General features: G+C 34.1%; 2 protein-coding genes across 3 annotated transcripts; both read left to right on the top strand.

Annotated features, from left to right (window-relative positions):
- The first annotated feature begins 62 nt into the window (after nucleotides 1-62).
- LOC123695416 (short-chain specific acyl-CoA dehydrogenase, mitochondrial-like) lies at nucleotides 63-13,172 on the top strand. 2 transcript variants are annotated; one of them, XM_045641258.1, is made up of 9 exons: nucleotides 63-451; nucleotides 1,554-1,717; nucleotides 6,730-6,988; nucleotides 7,651-7,812; nucleotides 8,382-8,448; nucleotides 9,730-9,881; nucleotides 10,416-10,507; nucleotides 11,217-11,416; nucleotides 12,069-13,172. In XM_045641258.1, the coding sequence occupies exons 1-9, from the start codon at nucleotides 412-414 to the stop codon at nucleotides 12,160-12,162; spliced, it is 1,230 nt and encodes a 409-aa protein (XP_045497214.1). In that variant the 5' UTR covers nucleotides 63-411; the 3' UTR covers nucleotides 12,163-13,172. The 2 variants fall into 2 exon arrangements, with proteins under 2 accessions (XP_045497214.1, XP_045497215.1); XM_045641259.1 differs by having other exon boundaries at nucleotides 64-451; nucleotides 9,742-9,881.
- Nucleotides 13,173-14,131: 959 nt separating this feature from the next.
- LOC123695640 lies at nucleotides 14,132-15,034 on the top strand. Its single transcript, XM_045641546.1, has one exon. The coding sequence runs from the start codon at nucleotides 14,132-14,134 to the stop codon at nucleotides 15,032-15,034; it is 903 nt and encodes a 300-aa protein (XP_045497502.1).
- The last annotated feature ends 4,672 nt before the right edge of the window (nucleotides 15,035-19,706 follow it).

Genomic DNA, 19,706 nt, shown 5'->3' with positions numbered 1-19,706 from the left:
ATTGAATTGAATTGAATCACACTGGCAAGTGGCATTTGACTGTTGACATCATGTTGACATTCAATTTTCGAATAATATAAACATTCAACAAGTGTCGGTAATTTTGCGGTTTCAATTTTCGCATAACTACTATAATTTTTATGCTTTTCTAAGTGTACGGAATGCTTTTACAGATTATCGTTTATATAGTTTAATAATTTAAAGCGCAAACAATATTTTAAAAGCTACTAAGTATATTTACTTCTCTAATCTTTTATTCATATTTCATATCATTACGTATCACCAAAAGTTTGGTAAAACATTAAAATTCGTTCTGACCTTGAGAATTATCATTATCATTATACATTGTTAACCATTCCGTGCGTGTTCGTCAAACGGTTTCGTTGTGTATTTTAATTTTAAAGAAACGCAATGGCAGCTAGTGCATTAAGTAAAACAACAAAAACTACAGGTATGTATTATCTAATTTCCTACTTAAATAACGGATCATTTGTACAGAAAGTAGTTCATATGTTTTCCTTTACAAATAATGCTTATATCTAAGGATCTATATAACCCAACATTAGATAAAGACATAGTTTTCTTAACTTTTTATTTAATTGGTCATTATGTCTAATTGCTTTAGTAATAATCATGTATGATAGTTTCCAAAGGCTTTTTTTGCTTTTTCCTGTCTTCATATTTAAATTAATCTTGTAACAAACTGGATACATATTTTAGGGATTATCCAATATCACAAATAACCCAATGATACCACAACACAATAGATTTTCTATTGTGTCTATGATTCCGGGGGCTGAGGGAATAATTTAGCTTCAAACTGTTATAATTAATGCATTGGCTTTTATGTTGGTTTTTATTATATTTCAAGCTTATAATGCCATGCAGTATATATTCCAGTAGTCCATACATATTACATAATCTGATAGATAATGATCAAACTTGATACACATAGTCATTTACAAGTAAACTGGTTTTAAATTGGCTACTTATGATGCATTCTAATAATTTTTATCATGATACCTGTAAACTCATGTTTATCCTATTAATCAAGTTTATCTAAAATCTGCCCTTTTTTTAAAAAAAATTAGGAAATCAGATTTAAAAAAACCTGTTTTTACTGCTGTCATGTGGCGAATTTTATCTATAAGAAACTTTTTTTTTATTATTCAGCATTTAAAACCTAGTATTTTTCATTTTAAATTGAAATTTGGTCACATCTTTAATACTCCTTTTAACATAATTTCTACACAATACAGGTTTCTTCACATTAATAACTAATAGGACTTTATCCATGAATGTTATATAATCGAAGTATATTATTGTACACAATCGAGAATATTTCAGTAGTGAAAATAGAGGAATTTGTTTCATCTCAAATTTTGCTTATCTGAAAGTTCCGCACCACTGTATTTGTTAATTGCAAGATTAACTTTTCATTTACATTAACAACAGATCAATTTATTTTATATTTAACACTTTGTTATACAATAATCAATTAAGAGCGAATGAGATTTTATATACACTATTAACAATACCCCTAACATTTTTAGCGAACCTTCTACAATGCACAAAGAAGCTAGCATGTCGTACATTCACAACTCAGCTGAACGATCAGCAGAGAGAAGTGCAGGAGCTGGTGAGAAAGTTCAGCAAGGAGCACCTAAAGCCACATGCTGCACAGCTCGACCGGCAGGGAAGGTTCCCGTTTGAACAGGTCATTATTTTAACTATATTAAGATATTGGTGGTGATTATATAACATATTGGTTATGTTATGTAAGTTAGATATACAGGGTGTCCCTCTGTTGGTATACTAAGCTCAAAGGAGGTTATAGTTTGCATACGCTGAGTACGTAAAAAATACTTATAAAATTCCAGACGCATTTTTTTTCAAATATGTAGATGGATTCTTAAAACTCAATGTGTACACCCATAACAAACAACCCGCCCAACTTTGCTGCCAGCACGTGAGCTATAGTTAGGTGTAACCCCTGTATGGCGAAAGACGCGGGTATAAGTTAAAATAAAATAATATAACTGCGTTAAAACTTAAAAACAACCGACTTCAAACTTGCACTTGCAACATTTACAAATACAGACAAAAATGCTCATAAAATAAAAACTACTGGGCCTATCCGAATAAAATTTTTATGGGACCAATTCGAAACCATCCCGCATCGAACAAAAAAAGAATCACGTAAATCGGTTCAGAAAAATCGGAGTAATCGGTGTACATACATAAAAAAAAACATACCGGCCGAATTGATAACCTCCTCCTTTTTTTGAAGTCGGTTAACTAGTAGTTATACCCAAACAAGTTAGTATTACGATACATTTCTAGTTTAACAAATATACTTAATTAGTTTTATTAGTGAGACATTTTTACTTTTTCCTCAATTTTGTTTTATAAATTGCCCATTGTATTTTTTATTATTTACGTAGGTACATACATGTATATTCGGCGACGAGCAATACTTAATACTTGTAATCATAAACTCTCTCAGACCTTAAAATCAAGGCTTGAGGTAAAAATTGCAACAAGGAAACTGCATTGCCTTGATCTCTTTTTGTGCCTGTTTCTCTTAATAAACTTTCATACTTAGTACAAATATAAAAAAAACCATCTAATAAATTAGTGATATTATTAATTTGAATTAATTTTCTATTTCTTATATCTCAAAATTTTTGTAAAAGTTAATTACCCAAACAACTAAAAAAGTTATTTACGTAGAACTTCGCTTATACGTAATGTATCTATGTTAAGAATAATACCTACGTCTATAAAATATATTTTTCATTGATAAAGTATCAATTTAATTCTTTGATAACACTCGAGTGTCTGAAGTAATATTGACAATGCTGTAAAAAGATAAAATTGATGCTTGACGCAGTGGTTAATGATACTATCTAGATATCGCGGGTTCGATCCGCATTACGAAAACTGTTATGTGATGAATATCGATTTTTTCCGAATATCTTATCCTACTAGTCTTACTTCTACTTCTACTAATATAATTAATACAAGTTCGTGATGATTGATGTATGTTTGTTACACGAAAAAACTGCTGGTCTGATTTGGATGAAACTTTACAGTAGATAATAAATAATCTAGGTATAGAAATACCTACTTGATTTTGTCCGCGGGTAAAACTGCGCGGCATAGCTAAGTATTATTAGCGTTAGCTACTATTACATATTCTGTAGTATTATTATAAATGCAAAAGTCTGCTTAGTACAAAAGATTCCAATAGGTTTCCAAAACAATCTATACTATAATATTATAAAGCTGAAGAATTTGTTTGTTTGTTTATTTGAACGCGCTAATCTCGGGAACTACTGGTCCGATTTGAAAATTATTTCATTGTTAGATAGCCCATTTATCGAGGAAGGCTAACCGTTCGGAGCACCTAGTGATGTATAAATCTGGTTTACATTATTTATGTAACTTTTTTTACTTCAGAGCGTTATCAATAGATCATGTGCATATTTAACCAAACTAAGAACAAAATCGTCAGAAAAACAATTTTCTATCATTTCTCGCAAGTTTGATACGCGCGCTGATAATATTGTTAAGATAATGTCACTTGCGTTAAAATTAGGAGGTGACCTTCACTGAAGTTGGTACTAAAATATAGTTGACGCTTGACCCTTTTGTGGTCAATGACTTTGTAGCGAAATGAGTATGCAAGCCATACGTTACGGTCTACCGTATAGGTATACCTGCGCAGATCATCCGGTCAAAGGTAGGCTCAAAAACTGCACAGCAGATAGACCGTAACGTATTTGGAAATATACCGCATAGGACTATGCTCAGGTATACCTGTACAGGCGGACCTGTCAGGCTCTGTCAGGTGTACCGTAAGGTATGTGGCAGCCATTATGCTACTCATGGGAATAAAAAGTATTATCGCTACGACTAATTTTCCTTAATAACATGTGTTGAAGACACAACTGAAAATCTCTTAATTGTGATGCTTTTTAAACTAACAAAAGAAATGCCCTGCATTTAATCGTGAGATTGATATACATATATCGATAAGATAGGGATCTTGCAAAGATGTTTACTGTAACTCTGTTAACTGACCAATAAAATATATGGGATTGATTAAAATGAGGACAGTCTTTATATATCAAGTATAATAATATCCCACCAAAAACATAAATGTAAAAATTGGAGCCGAGTTCAATCGTTGACTTAATTTGCCAAAAAAAGGAATGAGATCTAAATGTGTGCCAAGTTCTGCAGACAGTCCAGAAATTTATTTACAAAGATGTATTAAGTTCTTAGGTTGACTGAAAACTCAATAGTTTTATTTTCCCTTAGAGAACAATGTTTATTCCAAAATATAACTTTTTTAACTTGAATAATATAATTATTTTCACAAAGCAAACAACTAATGACCTATTGAACCCCATAAATTTGATGAGGCTAGTTTTACATACCTACTGTTTATATTTTGTGAGGTTCTAAAAACTAGCCTCATCAAATTATGGGGTTCAATAGGTCATTAGTTGTTTGCTTTGTGAAAATAATTAAATTATTCAAATTAAAAGAGTTATATTTTGGAATAAACTTTGTTCTCTAAGGGAAAATAAAACAATTGAGTTTTCAGTCAACCTAAGAACTTAATACATCTTTGTAAATAAATTTCTGGACTGTCTGCAGAACTTGGCACACATTTAGATCTCATTCCTTTTTTTGGCAAATTAAGTCAACGATTGAACTCGGCTCCAATTTTTACATTTATGTTTTTGGTGGGATATCATTACTTTTTGTACAGAAAATTACTCTGCAAATTTGATTTACTTTATGAATATAATACTTTTTATATACGATTTTTTTTTTCTTGCGGTTTCTCTGTATGGTTTGTTTAGTATTATTTTCTATATCTTAATATATATAAATCTCGTGTTACAATGCTTGTCCTCAATGGTCTCCTAAACCACTTAACCGATTATAATAAAATTCGCACACCATGTGCAGTTCGATCCAACTTGAGAGATAGGATAGTTTAAATCTCAAATCGTTTTAGAGAAAGCGGGCGAAGCCGCGGGCGGTAAGCTAGTTTTCTTGTATGTTATGAATGTCAGCGCACATTGCCCCGTCATTATCTGCAATTTTTTAAACTCGTTTTCTGTTTAAAAGATTACATGATTTTCTAAACATCCAGTGTGAATTTGTACATACACTATTACCTACCACTATTACCAAGATGCAAAAAGATCGTTGTAGAAGAATCGTCGCCTTACTCCATGATGTTACGGTATTGCCATGACGCGATCTTGAAATTTTACTCTAAACGCGCCTAAAGATGTTTCACTTATATTAATATTACGCAAATTAAATCATTTCGACCCTCGACGAAGCCTTTTCCATTAGGTACACTGAAATTAAAACTAAACTGAACACTCATAAATAAAGAATAAATAAATGTGAATATGTAAAATTATATAATATTATTTATAACTGTATGAGCAATATTTTTATTACAATTTTCTTTTATTTTACGTTTAATAACAGTTTTGAATAAAGAAATCATGCAATCGAAGTAATCCGCCCTAGCGATACTAGCGCGAGTGAGTGTGATGTCAGAGGCGCATCGAATCTACAGATGTTTCGCGCTAAAATATGTAAACTTCAATAATATATATCTCAGTCATTTATTGATGGATTTCAAAATTTTTTTCGGCCACTGACTAGTTTTGATCTATTTTTTAAGACTAGTAAGGTGAATATACTATTTTCTATTTTTTTAAACTTTTCCATTTTTCCATACAAACAAAATTAATGTCATTGAAAAAAAAATTAAATACAAATAAATTCAGTATTTTCTGATTTTTTCCTTTGTATACTCACTATTACCTAGTTGATTACAAAATTTGAACTTTCTAGGTCATCTGGAAGTGGGTTAGGTTTTGTATATGTCTATAAGTCAGTCAGTCTTAAAAATTGCGATTTTTGGATATTAATATCTACGCAACTGTTTAATCTGTATTTATGAAATTTAAGGTTCTTGTTTATCTTGAGGTCCTCTTGATATGTACCAAATTTGGTTTATTTAACTTAAATAGTTTTCGAGTTATAAGGGGGTGAAAAGTGGCTCGAAATGGTTCGTGTAAATATACACACGGCTGCTGCTCGCCAGTTCTCTTCGCTTGAACTCGGCTTGACACGCTGCCGCGTGTCTAGATAATGAAGGGAACAATTCAAATATCCTTTGTTTTAGTCCATAATGTCGCGCCGATAAGAAGGCTGACAAGAGGATTATTGTCTTCAAATATATTAACAAGTACTATTCTAACCTCTTCCTATTGTTATATTGGTTGGTTTTATATTGGTTGTACAATATATACATGGTGGAATTTTGTTGCAACAATGTACTTCTACCTAATATAACAAAAATTGTGGCGGTACAAAATTTCATCCTGTAGAAAACGCAGGATTTGCAGTTAATATTCCACTTATTGTTAAAACCATGAGCGTTTAAGTTAGTTCGACATATGCCTATAATGCCTATACAGTAACATGTTTATTGTTAATGCACATGCAATAACAACTTTGTAGACCACGCGATATCTATCAATTCGCACACATTACGTGATAGATATATAAGATATTATGTTGCTTGTAACTTTATTTTCTGTACCGCAATGTTTATAAACGTCTATTTCAACTAAACAAATAGCACAAAACCCGCATACATTCAACAAAAGCATACATTTACAGATAAAAAGGCTTACGGACCTCGGTTTCATGGGCGCTTGCGTCGATCCAGAGTACGGCGGTCTCGGCCATGACTATCTCTCTCTAGCGGTAGCTGTAGAAGAGATATCCCGAGGTTGTGCAAGTACTGGGATGTTGCTGTCGATACATAACTTCCTTTTCGCGAACTTGGTTAATGAGAGAGGCACTCCGGAGCAAAAGGAAGCCTTTTTGAGGGACTTTACGAAAGGATCCATTGGATGCTTCGCTCTGAGCGAGCCAGGTAAAGTGTTATTAATTGCATTTAAATGTATAGAAATTGTTGGTATATTTAACGAACGAGTTTGTAATCTAAAATTATACAAAAATTTAGTTACCCCATTGATCAATCCAAACATAGCAGGACTGTTTTTCGTGCTTTTTATTTGTTTACTAGGTTTCCGCCCGCGGCTTCGCCCGCGCAGTCAAAGAAAAACTCGCATAGTTCCCGTTCCCTTGGGATTTCCGGGATTGCGTCATTTTCCCGGGATAAAAAGTAGCCTATGTCTTTTCTCGGGTATCAAAATATCTCCATACCAAAATTCATGAAAATTGGTTCAGTAGGTAGTTTAGGCGTGATTGAGGAACAGACAGACAGAGTTACTTTCGCACTTATAATATTAGTATGGATTTATTTTGTTGCCTGGATTAACATAACTGTTAAAACATTCGAAAAATCCATAAATCTACATCGTCTATTAGACTTATACAAGTCGTACTACCAAATAACAATTGATACTCTTAGAGCGACGTACACGGACTGCTCGGCAATGAATGAACGTCCATAGTTCGCGGCTTCAAGCCGTCGTTCTTAACTGCTTGAAGCGGTACGTGTACGGCCGCCCTAAGATATTATTTTCTGCCAAAACCCTCCCCAAATATTTATTTATCTTTTTCCAACTCCAGATGCAGGAAGTGACGTAGCGAACATAAGAACGACAGCGAAACAAGATGGCGACCATTGGATTCTCAATGGAAAGAAGAGTTGGGTCACATCTGCCGTTGAAGGATCTGCTACTGTTGTGTTCGCGACTTTTGATCCGGAGTTGAAACATAAGGGGATTGTTTGTGAGTAATTGTTCTTTTTTGGTAGTTTAGTAATGGGAAATGGGAAATAGTTATGTGGGTTGATGTTGTTGTTTCATGATGGATACGCATTTTAGAGTAGGAAATGGACCACTTCACTCCAATTTGGTTTTATGAATTGTTAACAATAATAAAAATACAAATAGTTATCTACCATACATCGGTTCTGAGGAATAAGTTTTATTTTTAGAAAAGTGAAGGTTTTTAGAAGACTTTTTTTTGTGTGGTGTCTCTCAATGTTAGCCAGAAGGGCTTCTACATTTTAACGCGGACGCGGGGGTGAACTGAAGGTTCACCCTGGTAGCGACATGCACAAGGGCGTCCCCCCGCCACGGGGATCTCGAACCTCGGCTTGGGCTGTCGCTTGAGTGGAAGAGGCCAGAAGGGCCCTAATTGGACGGGTTTTAGAAGACTGTTTTGATACTCCTGTATGTCAATAAAATTAAATTTGAAAATAATGAAATTGAGCGAAAAGCAGTGAGGGGAGTTAGTTTTGGTTGTGCACGATAAATGGGTATAAATTTATATTTTAATATATTTTTTTTTTTCAGGTTTTTTGGTGCCATTAGACTATGAAGGTGTATTCCGCGGCAAGAAAGAGCCAATTATGGGTGTCAGGTGAGATTTTATTTGCTCTTGAAATATTACATGACAAATATCTTTACGAGAAAACAATATTTTCTAGAAATTTACTCGATTCCACTACCTATTTTTAACATTTTTATTCATGTCACTTTCAAATTATAGTAACACCGTAAAACCTTCAGGCCTGACTCTCTTGATCTATCTATTTCATCGGTATGATTACTTTCATTTATAATATTTATGCCAAATATGTTTCAACATTTAAAATAATTTCCCAATAAATCTTGTATTATTAACTAGCTGTGCCCCGCAGTATTCTGTTGGTCTTAGCGTGATGATAATACATATATAGCCTATAGCCTTCCTTGAAATGGGCTATCTAACACCGAAAGAATTTTTCAAGTCGGACCAGTAGTTCCGGAGATTAGCGCGTTCTAACAAACAAACTTTTCAGCTTTATAATATTAGTACTTTTTTATGTATAAGCTGGCAAACGAGCTTAACCATACAGAAAGCGTACCGTACAGAAAGCGATGATTGGCGCCGCCCATGAACAACCACAGACTCAATATTAAATTCAAATTCAAATTATATTTATTTGCAAGAATGTAGTTACAAATTCTAGATAGTAATTAGTATAGATAATTCTCAATCTGTAATCATTAAGATCAAGTTTTCGTAAAGATATTTGACATGTACCCTAGCTGCTTACTTGCTCTGTTGTCTTCTTAATTCTTTCATCGCAAAACAATTAACACAGCTCGAAGAGGGTCGAATAAAATAAAAATCTTAGAACAAGTTGATGACTGACTTAATTAATATGGGCTAATTATTTGGGTTGGCATATCTACACTATTTATTGGACATTAACAGATTTCTTTTAAAAACTATAAAAGTGACAGCTTTATTTATTTAAGGCATGGCTGAGCACATTTATTCCTAAAATCTTATTTGAAATTCATTATTTGGAAGAATATAGTAATTAAGTTCTGCATAGAAATAAAAATGATACTATATAGTTATCTGCTTTTAATCTAGGAATTTACATTGCTGTCATATATTTTTACCCTACAAAAATTTTTAAAGTAAAATTTAGCCATACAATTTGTTACTTTTAACGACTGGACTGATTTTCATTATTTTAAAGATGACTATTTCACTTTCTCATTCCGAATTCGTATATCAACTTTTCAAACATGTAAAAAAAGTACAATCATATATTCTCAACAAGTAGAAGTTTCTCAACACTTTTCCGCATGCCATACCAATCATACCAAGCCACAAATCAAAAGGGGCAAATAAAATACACATCAGTGTCTGTGACAGAGCCGCTACAGCGTGTGACCTCACGTTAGAGGAAGTGAGGATACCGGCTAGTTACATGGTGGGGCAGCCGGGGGCAGGGTTCAAGATCGCTATGGGGCAACTGGATCAGGGCAGGATTGGCATCGCGGCACATGCTGTAGGTAAGTTGAAGGGGCAAATAGACATCGGTGTTGTGACAAAGCTTCTATGTGGTGGGGCAACAGGGGGCAGGATTCAAGATAGCCATGGGGCAACTTGACCAGGGCAGGATCGCCTCACATGCTGTAATAGTGAGAAAAGAAACACAAAAACAACACACAGACGAACAAAGAATATATTTTCTTTTTTAATAAATCGAGTAAGATTGTGGAAAAAATTTGAAAAGGGTTCAAGGTCGAGTCATTGGGATTGTGATAGTAAAAAATTGATTTTTAATTTGATATTTTGCTTTTATGCCTTTATGAATTTGGGTAAGCCTTGAGAGAAGAATGTTATGGATAGATTTGAGGGTACTAGACAAAAATAATAAAATCTTACGGGAAATGAAAATGAAAAAATTCTGGACACATTTTTAATGAAAATAATATGTCGGTCAATAATAAACGAGCAATTGTAACATTTTACAAAGGAGGAGGTAAATTATTTAATCTCCAAAAATTGCATCAGGTTAAATTTTTTATTGAAATAATTTCAAGGAATCGCTCAAGCGGCGCTCGATACTGCCATCAACTATGCGAAGGAAAGAGTCGCCTTTGGCAAGAATTTGACCAGGTTACCGTCTGTTAAAGTGAGTAATTTTCAATAATATTTTACAATACTATCATACCCATTTAGGAATTTAAATTCTTATTTTCTAACTAGTTATGCCCCGCAGTTTTACCCACATTGCTCCGCTCCTGTTGGTATTAGCGTGATGACATTGCCTATATAACGCGCTAATCTCGGGAACTACTGGTCCGATTTGAAAAATTCTTTCGGTGTTAGATAGCCGATTTATCGAGGAAGGTTATATACTGTGGTTATATATCATCTCGCTAAGACCAACAGGAGCGAAGCGCTGTGGGTAAAACCGTGGAGCACAGCTAGTATTAAGTATAGTATTCTTTACTATTCAAAAATTAGGTCATTCTGACCCATGTCATATACATTTTATTAGAATTTAAATGAGTGAGCTTTCTAATATACAAATCTGTTCTATTATAGAATTTCAGCTAACAGGACTCGTTTCTATTAACATTCATAGTAATAATCTCACATTGGTCCTTCGAGCCGGATTTCAATCAGTCTAATTCATTTTTATTCAACAGTGTTCACTAGATGAAAATCAATTTGCTTTTTAGTTTGTACCATAAATAACAACGTATTACTTACCTACATAATTGTTTAGGGAGCGCCATAAATTACGTTAGGTGTTTTTATTTTATTTTATGAAGTTTAGATGAGATTTTACTCGATACTTACACCCCTTACTACTAAACTATTTCCCATTTTTCCAGGACAGACTAACAGACATGTGTATAAAAGTTGAAACAGCCCGTCTATTAACATACCGAGCGGCAACAGACGTATGTACTAAAAACAGCGCAATGGCGAAATACATGGCGGGAAGAAACGCGGCGGCTGTTGCTGATCATTGCGTGCAGATACTGGGCGGTAGGGGGCTGTCCACTAAGTATGATGCTGAGCGGCATTACAGGTGCGTTCATAAGGAGAAATATTATTTTTATACATATTCATACCGCATGTTAGTATAAACACCCTTATCTTTGAAAACAGTGGTTTGGTTTCACTTATAGCAGGTAAATTCAATGAAAAAAAGTCAATTTTTCCTAAAAATTATTTCACAACTACAAGTGCACGCAAGGACAAAGTAGACGGAGTGAGGGAAACCGCGCTTGATCTGAAACATTTATTTACACATTAGACTTCTTCTAGAAGTATTTTTGAATTGTCACAAAATAGTGGTTTTCCTGGTTTTGAAGGATAACGGTGTTTATACTAACAGCCTGTATACATATTTCATAAATAAATACAGTAAAAATAGTTTGCAAATTTAACAGTGCATACTCACCTCTCAAAACGTTTTTTTTTTTTTTTTTGACAAAATACTAGTTCACCACTAACTATACAATATTTCTACTACTGACTACGGCAAACTCAAACTCAAAACTCAAACATTTATTTATTCAATTAGACTTCTTCGAGAAGCACTTTTGAAACGTCAATACATATTTTTAACATTTACCACCGAAATATAAATATACAAATACCCTTAAACACGACAAAGACCTATAAAAATAAAGAAGAGCATTCATCAGAAACTACATTACTGGTTTTTTATATTACAGAGATGCTCGAGGCACACAAATCTACGGCGGTGTGACGGACATACAGAAGCGTCTAGTTGGACATTTCCTGCTCAAAGAACATGATGCACTGTGATACGGATATTTTTAGTGCTTTTTTCGAATTGTACATAATCAAATATACGTAAAAATAATATTTTAGCATGATCAGTTCAAAATGTAAAGTGAATGTGGAAAAAATATATGAATATAGATGATTTTGCGTACACGAATTTATGAATTATTTTAACGTCATTTCAAAGGCAGTTATTAACTTTTAAATTTAAATGGTTTTGGCATTTTGCAGAATTTAAAAAAGATCACTGAAAATTAAAAATTTCCTGTGATTTTGAGCATTTTGTTGTTATTTTTTGGTGCTCTTAAAAATATGGTGCTCATATTACCATTTTTTGTTAAAAAATATTTTTTCAGTCTACTCGATTTTTTCAGTTTTCTGTTATTATATGAAGGCTCACATGCATTTTCTAGAATAAGTGCAAGTGTACTTATAGCATTCCAATGCTTTTTAAAATTCATCAAATGATATTTATTAAAAAAAAAAATCATATTTTCCTTTATTATTTTAAATTTCTCGAAATAATAGCAATGAACAAATAATTCGTTAAAAATTACCTATTGTATCATTTCATTTTTTAATAATTATCAATATATCAAAAAGCAGAAAACAAATAAAAATACGATTTTTAAGTCGTTTATCATTGATTTTTTAATAGTTGAACAAATTTCATATAAACAGTATTTGAACTAGCCTATTTATTATAGCTAAGAGAAAATGCAAGATAAATAAATAAAAAATATTGGGAACAAAAAAAAAATACATTTTTTTGTTCATTACAGGGTTATAATATTTTTTAGTTATTCTTTTACGAGTGGGATAGATACAACGAATCGAACCTCATGAAAATCGGTTTAGCATTTCCTGCGTTTTAAATTGCCAATTTTGCAATGTACTTTTTTATAATTTAAGATTTATAAATATTCAGCTTGCATTTTATCTAACTATGTATTATTATCAGTGTAAATCCATACTCTTTTAATTGTTTATAATATATAAGTGTTGATGTTATTAAAAGTTATTTTTTGAAATTTGTATTTTATTTATTTATTTATTCCACAGTAAATTAATAATAAAAACTCAATTGGATCAACGAAAATCAAATTATTGTATTAGACTTCTTATTGGTTATTCGTGTAACATAATTAACTATAACGTAAGTAAATTGGACGCAATTTTTGAAAACGAGAGACAAAATCTATTTATACGTCTATGTGATTTTCACATATTTTTCTATTAATACATATACATCCATTGAAAATATATAGCAATTTATATTAAGAAAACTACTAAATATTCAACATAAATCTTTCAATAAATACTTGTTGTTGGTGCTTAAACATTAGCATTTTAAACGCCTATGACCTATTTTTTGTTACTTAGCTGATTATAGCGGCTTTGAAGAAATATTTAAAAAAATAAAATTCAAGAACCTTACGAAGTTTTCACATTAGTTTTGATTAAAATTAAAAACGTCTCAGTTATTGCGTAACTCCAGTCCCGTGCCTTATCATTGTTTGGTTTAGTTAATGGACGTGATAAGGGCACGAAATTACCGCTAATTTTATATAATTTTATTTCGCATTAATGCTAACGACTGTGAGATTTTATTTAGACTTTAAGATATGGTCGTAGTTTTGTTAGAATATTTTTTTTTAAGTGATACTTCTTTATCGGGGTTGGAAAAAATTTAGTGTAACATTTTTTCGTTACGCGTGACATTTTTCCGTTACACGCCATCTTTTTCTTATCCCTACCACGCGTGATTCGACGTATTTCTGTAAAGTTGCATATAGTAAATTATTTTTTGAAAAATAAGGTCATAAAGAAGTTTCACTTCTTTCGCGTGTACACTAGTACACGCACACATTTTTTTTAATAGAATGCTTGGTAACCAATACAGGGTTAGTTTTATAAGACTGCGGTTAACCTAGGCTAGGCTGAAATCACTTGTGGTAAATTCTACGCGGCAACAGATGGCGCCAAATGTATGAAATGTAATACAGTATACCATAGGCAATGTCATAATATAAGTCCACAAACAAAACTCAATTCTAATTGGCAATGCAAATCATGCTTAAACAAGATATCTAAAATAACGCAAGATACGGATGCCGACGTATTTGTGGATGTGTGTAACGCAGACTTGGGAAACGAAACACCCACACTTGCGCGCGAGATTCAACTTTTGCGCGCGGAATTGTCTGCATTTCGGGAGGAAATGAGCCGCCTTACTAAAGTTGTTGGCGATTTTAGCTCACGGTTGGACGGAGTGGAGGAGAGGGTGAGAATGCTGGAGGATTGCAACACAGCGAAAAAAGATGCGACTGAGGAATTAGAAAACCTAAAAAGACAAATTAATGAAAATGAGCAAGCGCATCTTTTAAATGATCTGGAAATTTCGGGAGTTCCCGATATTACTGGTGAAAACACTATGCACACCGTTGTTACACTTGCGCAAAAGCTGGGTGTAAATCTCGAAGAACGGGATGTCATGTGTGCTTACCGTGTAGGCGTGAAACGTGACCGCGCATCGAGTATGGACAGCCCGCCTGGCACTAGCGCGAGCGCTTCGCGCGCGCGCCCGCGCCCTATTGTGATACGTCTCGTGCGTCGCAGTGTGCGCGATCAGCTGCTGCAGTCGGCGCGCGTGCGACGCGGGGCCGATACGTCAGGCATGGATATACCGGAACAGCCGCGCAGATTTTATGTTAACGAACGCCTTACGCCATTGAATCGTCACCTATTTTATCTAGCAAGAGAGGAAGCGACTGCAAAAAAGTGGCGCTTCGTATGGACCCGCGGTGGACGTATCTTTGCCAGACGTGACGCTAAGTCATCCTCTCATTGGATACGCTCAGAAGCGGATCTGCGTCAGGTTTTTGGTTGCTGAACCATTTAGCAATTATTGTTGTATGCTATATCATATCCGAAATTATTATGAAACATCCATGCTATATGAACATATGTATACTACTTTCAAACCTAAAATTGTTACATATTTTTCTTAAGTTTATTAAAACAACGTATAATAATTTATCGTACCGTAGAATTTTAAATCATTCTTCTAAAGACATAGGGGCTAATATTGCAGATATTAAAATTATTACTTTGAAACCATTATTTAAGGAACATAAGATTGGTGTAAGACTTTTTCACCTAATATTATATAATTTTATTTCAATTGCAATTGTTAAGGCAATTATATCTGTAATGCTTAACACAAATAATACTTGTCACGTTCGGTATGTATTGTGTTATAATTATATAGAATATATTATTGTGGAGTGTATATGTGTGGTTGGGTGGCTCGACGTTTTAATACAATATATTATACTTATATATCCCATAAATTGTTATAATATACCCTTATTATATTATTTAAAATTACTTGATTTATTGTTTAAGTTTATTTTTTATTATATGATTATTTCAAATATAAGGTTAATGTATATATACCAAAAATTTTTAATCTTATATCCAAATGATTAGAAACAAATTTTTAAAAATTGGTTTGCTTAATCCGGGTTCGTTAGGAACGAAACACGATGAGTTGATTGCAGCGGTGGAACGTCACGCCGTGGACGTTTTGGCTCTCAACGAAACCTGGCTACGAGAGGGAGAAGAGGGACGTGCTCCTCGCATACCCGGCTATCGCCTCAAGCATGTCCCGCGCCCGCCCAGTATTCGTAATCGAGGTGGTGGGGTAGGCTTTTATGTGGTGCGCGGGTTGTCGTTTAGCATACTGTCGTACCCTCCACACCCACAAGTAGAACAAATGTGGATTAAATTAACAATACGAGGTAAGTCTATCGCCATTGGTACTGCATATCGCCCGCCCTGGTTGGACTGTGGCATATTTTTAGACGCAGTTTCAGACTCGCTCAGCGCACTTGTGTGGTGCGATTACATAGTCCTATTAGGAGACTTTAACATCAATTTAAAACAAAATTCAATAAATTCAAATAAATTCAAACAATTTATTCAGGCCGCGAATCTTACCCAGCACGTTACTGAGGCAACTCATTTTGTTAATGATAGTGAAACATTGATAGATTTAGTTTGCACTAACGCTCCAATCTCGCACATACAAGTAGATCACGTAGAACCTCTTAGCAACCACGCCTTTATTGTTTGCGACGTGAATATTCGAAAGCAAAAATTTGTTTCAAGATGGGTTACCTACAGACCGATTAAAGACATTGATTTGGATGAATTCAATGATTGCCTATCTAGTATAAATTTAGATTTTATATTTAATTTGGACGACATTAATGAAATGGTAAAATATATGACAAACTTTTTAATAGTACTTTTCGACAATTATGCCCCACTTAAGACAATAAAAATTAAGGAAAAGAATTATCCTTGGATCACTTATAATATAAAACTTATGATGGCGCGCCGAAATGAAGCTCAGGTTAAGGCGAAGAGACATGCTCGGTATAAACCTTACTATAATGATCTAAAAAGGTACGTTAAATCTGCAATACTGCGAGAAAAGGATGCCTATTTTAATAAATACGTTAACTGCAACATCGATAAACCTAAAATATTATGGAAACACATTAAGAATCAAGTACATATTAAGCCTGAAAAAGAAATGGCGTTACCTGCGCACATTAACAATCCTGATCTAATTAATGCACATTTCATCAACGTACCAGGAAATAACAATGTATCACAACACCTGATTAATTACTACGAAACGGAACGTTTTAGTTGTAATGTGTTTAATTTTAGTCCTATCCGTAAATCTGACATTATTAAAGCCCTTAAAACTCTCGAGTCCAATGCCATTGGAGTGGATGGATTATCCTTAGAGATGATTAAGCTTGCTCAATCGCTCATAGTACCAGCCCTGACTCATTTGGTGAACAAGTCTTTTGTCACCAGTATTTTTCCGGACCTTTGGCAGGAGGCTATAGTAAGACCGATAAAAAAAATACCTAATCCACAGGGAATCAAAGATCTCCGCCCCATTAGCATTTTACCTTGTTTTTCCAAGGTTATTGAAAAAATTGTTCACTCACAACTCTCTGGTTTCCTTGAATCTAAAAACATTCTTCCACATCGACAATCAGGTTTTAGAAAAGGTAGGAGCACTACTACCGCTCTATTGGACGTTGTAGACAATATATTGGAAGCTCAGGATGATGGTAAGTGCAGCATTTTGGTCTTGCTGGACTATTCTAGAGCATTTGACAGCATAAATATTGATCTCCTTTTAGCCAAATTAACCTACTACGGTTTAAGCGACCCAGTTGTTCGCTGGTTCAGGAGTTATCTCAGTAAGCGATGCCAAACTGTGGCCGTAGAAGACGATGATGGTAAGACTTGCTATTCGCAACCCGTAGATCTCATGAGAGGAATTCCTCAAGGTACGATATTGGGCCCTTTACTTTTTATCATTTACACCGCTGATATAATTAAAAATATACACCATTGTAAATACCACCTCTACGCAGATGATATTCAGCTGTATTAATCTCATTTACGCCTCAGGAAAAGCTAGCAGCCATCGAAAAACTAAATGCTGATCTCGCCCGCATAGCTACATGGTCTGAACAAAATGCCTTAGTTTTAAATCCCTCTAAAACTAAATTCATGATCCTGGGTTCTCATCACCACATCAAAACTTTTGAGCAATCGATTCCACCAATATACATAAATGGAGAGGCAATAGAGCGGGTGAAGGAGGCTCGTAATCTCGGTATCGTCTTCGACGAGTCGCTGCGGTTTGAAAAGCACATTAACCAAACAATTTCCAATTGTTACTACCGGTTAAAAGTACTCTACCGTATCAGAAGCCATCTGTCAACCAAGCTCAGAATTAGATTGTGTGATGCATTAGTGTTGTCCAAATTCAACTACGGTGACGCGTTATATGGTGATCGAATACTCGCGCGCTCAAAGAAAGCTATACAACGAGTACAAAATGCGTGTGCTCGCTTTTGCTGGGATGTGCCCCCCCGATCCCATATATCGCCATACCTAAACAATGCCAGGATTTTAAATATGGAAAATCGGCGAAGGCTGCATTTTGCTGTTCTACTGTTTGCAGTTATACGGTCCAATGTACCTTCATACCTCTCCGAAAAACTATCTTGGTTGGGAAATTCGGACACGGTATACAGAACAAGGGCGTCTTTGTTTAGTCTGGCTATGCCTCGACACCACACCATGGCATTCAGAGGTGCTTTTAAATACCGATCAACTAAGTGTTGGAACAATTTGCCCCCACCATTACGCAATAAAAGCAGCGTGCCGAGCTTTCGTAATGAATTAAAAAAACTAATAATTCAACGACAAATCAGCCAACCTTAGTTGGTCTTTTAAAAAATTTTAGTCTATTTTATCTAATCAGTTTTTTTTTATTTTTGCCAGTTTATTCAATGTTTTATCGTATTTATAATAATATTTGTATATATTTAATGGTATAATATTAATATGAGTATCTTGTATTATAGTAGATATAGTACGCATATATGTAGCATTTTTGCATGGATATAGTATCTGTTATTCCATATTTATGTAATGGATGTGTAATATATTAAAATATTATATGTAAGATATGTATTATTTGGAACTTTATTATTTTATAATTTGTAAATATCACTGCAAACGTCAGTTGCGATATGGGAACCACTGAAAATCAGTGCTGCGGCTATTAAGCCACAGATTTCCTGAGTGGTATCCCTGTCCAACACACATACTATAGTCAACCACATAATATAATACCTATGTTTTTTTTTATTTTTATTTTTTTACTTGTACAAACGAGACCATACACCTACTTCTTTTATAAATTGTAATTTTATTTAATTGTTTTTGTTCATTGCAAGTTAGTTACTTTGTTGTTTTTGCTTTGTATTTTTGTGTGTTGGATTAAATGTATTTTCTTTCTTTCTTTCTTTCAAATCCTAATGATACCTTTTAACCTATATGTAATTATTAGTATCCGATTACATGTACAGAACTATGTTGAACCTTGACCAATTGTTCATTTCAATGTATATTATTACAAATTTTAAATATTATTAATCCTCCATCATGTTAGATTGGATGGGAAAATGGGATGAAAACGGATCTTACTCGTAATCACCATACTAATTTCGTTATATAAAGCATTCCGCAATTATTAAGGTTTAGCTTATTATTCTTTTAAGTTTCACTGTACCATATTTTTATTTATTTATTTATCAAAAAAATAAAAAGACGTGTGGCACTCGGGGACTGCCGCGGTAAAGCTATTGCATAGCATGCCTTCAAGCCACACCTCCGCCCGTCGCAGTGGGGAGCGTGAGGTTTTTCGTTACGCAATTTCTGGATTCGGTCCCCGCGCTCAAGGCCCGCGATAGAAGCTATGCAATAGCTTAAAAATACATGTAACATAAATTGACATGCCAAAAACCACACAGATTTGTCCGGCATGCAAATCATGCAATAGGTATCGATACTTCTTAATTCCCCATCGGATTTGCGAACAACCATTAAGCTACCCATTGAACGTAAAAACTAGCAAATCATCCAGAGGCATTTAACTCGTAACACACACAAAAGCT

This window comes from Colias croceus, chromosome 11 (assembly GCF_905220415.1).
Source record: "Colias croceus chromosome 11, ilColCroc2.1".
Taxonomy (NCBI): Eukaryota; Metazoa; Arthropoda; class Insecta; order Lepidoptera; family Pieridae; genus Colias; species Colias croceus.
Note: the sequence above shows the minus strand (reverse complement) of the source record. Positions and strands in the feature narration are given on the sequence as shown.

Coding starts and splice junctions, on each gene's coding strand:
- LOC123695640 (XM_045641546.1), top strand. CDS start 14,132: ATGAAATGTAATACAGTATACCATAGGCAATGTCATAATATAAGTCCA.
- LOC123695416 (XM_045641258.1), top strand. CDS start 412: ATGGCAGCTAGTGCATTAAGTAAAACAACAAAAACTACAG. Junction 1,718..6,729: donor GAAGGTTCCCGTTTGAACAG/GTCATTATTTTA, acceptor ATACATTTACAG/ATAAAAAGGCTTACGGACCT. Junction 9,882..10,415: donor CATCGCGGCACATGCTGTAG/GTAAGTTGAAGG, acceptor AATAATTTCAAG/GAATCGCTCAAGCGGCGCTC.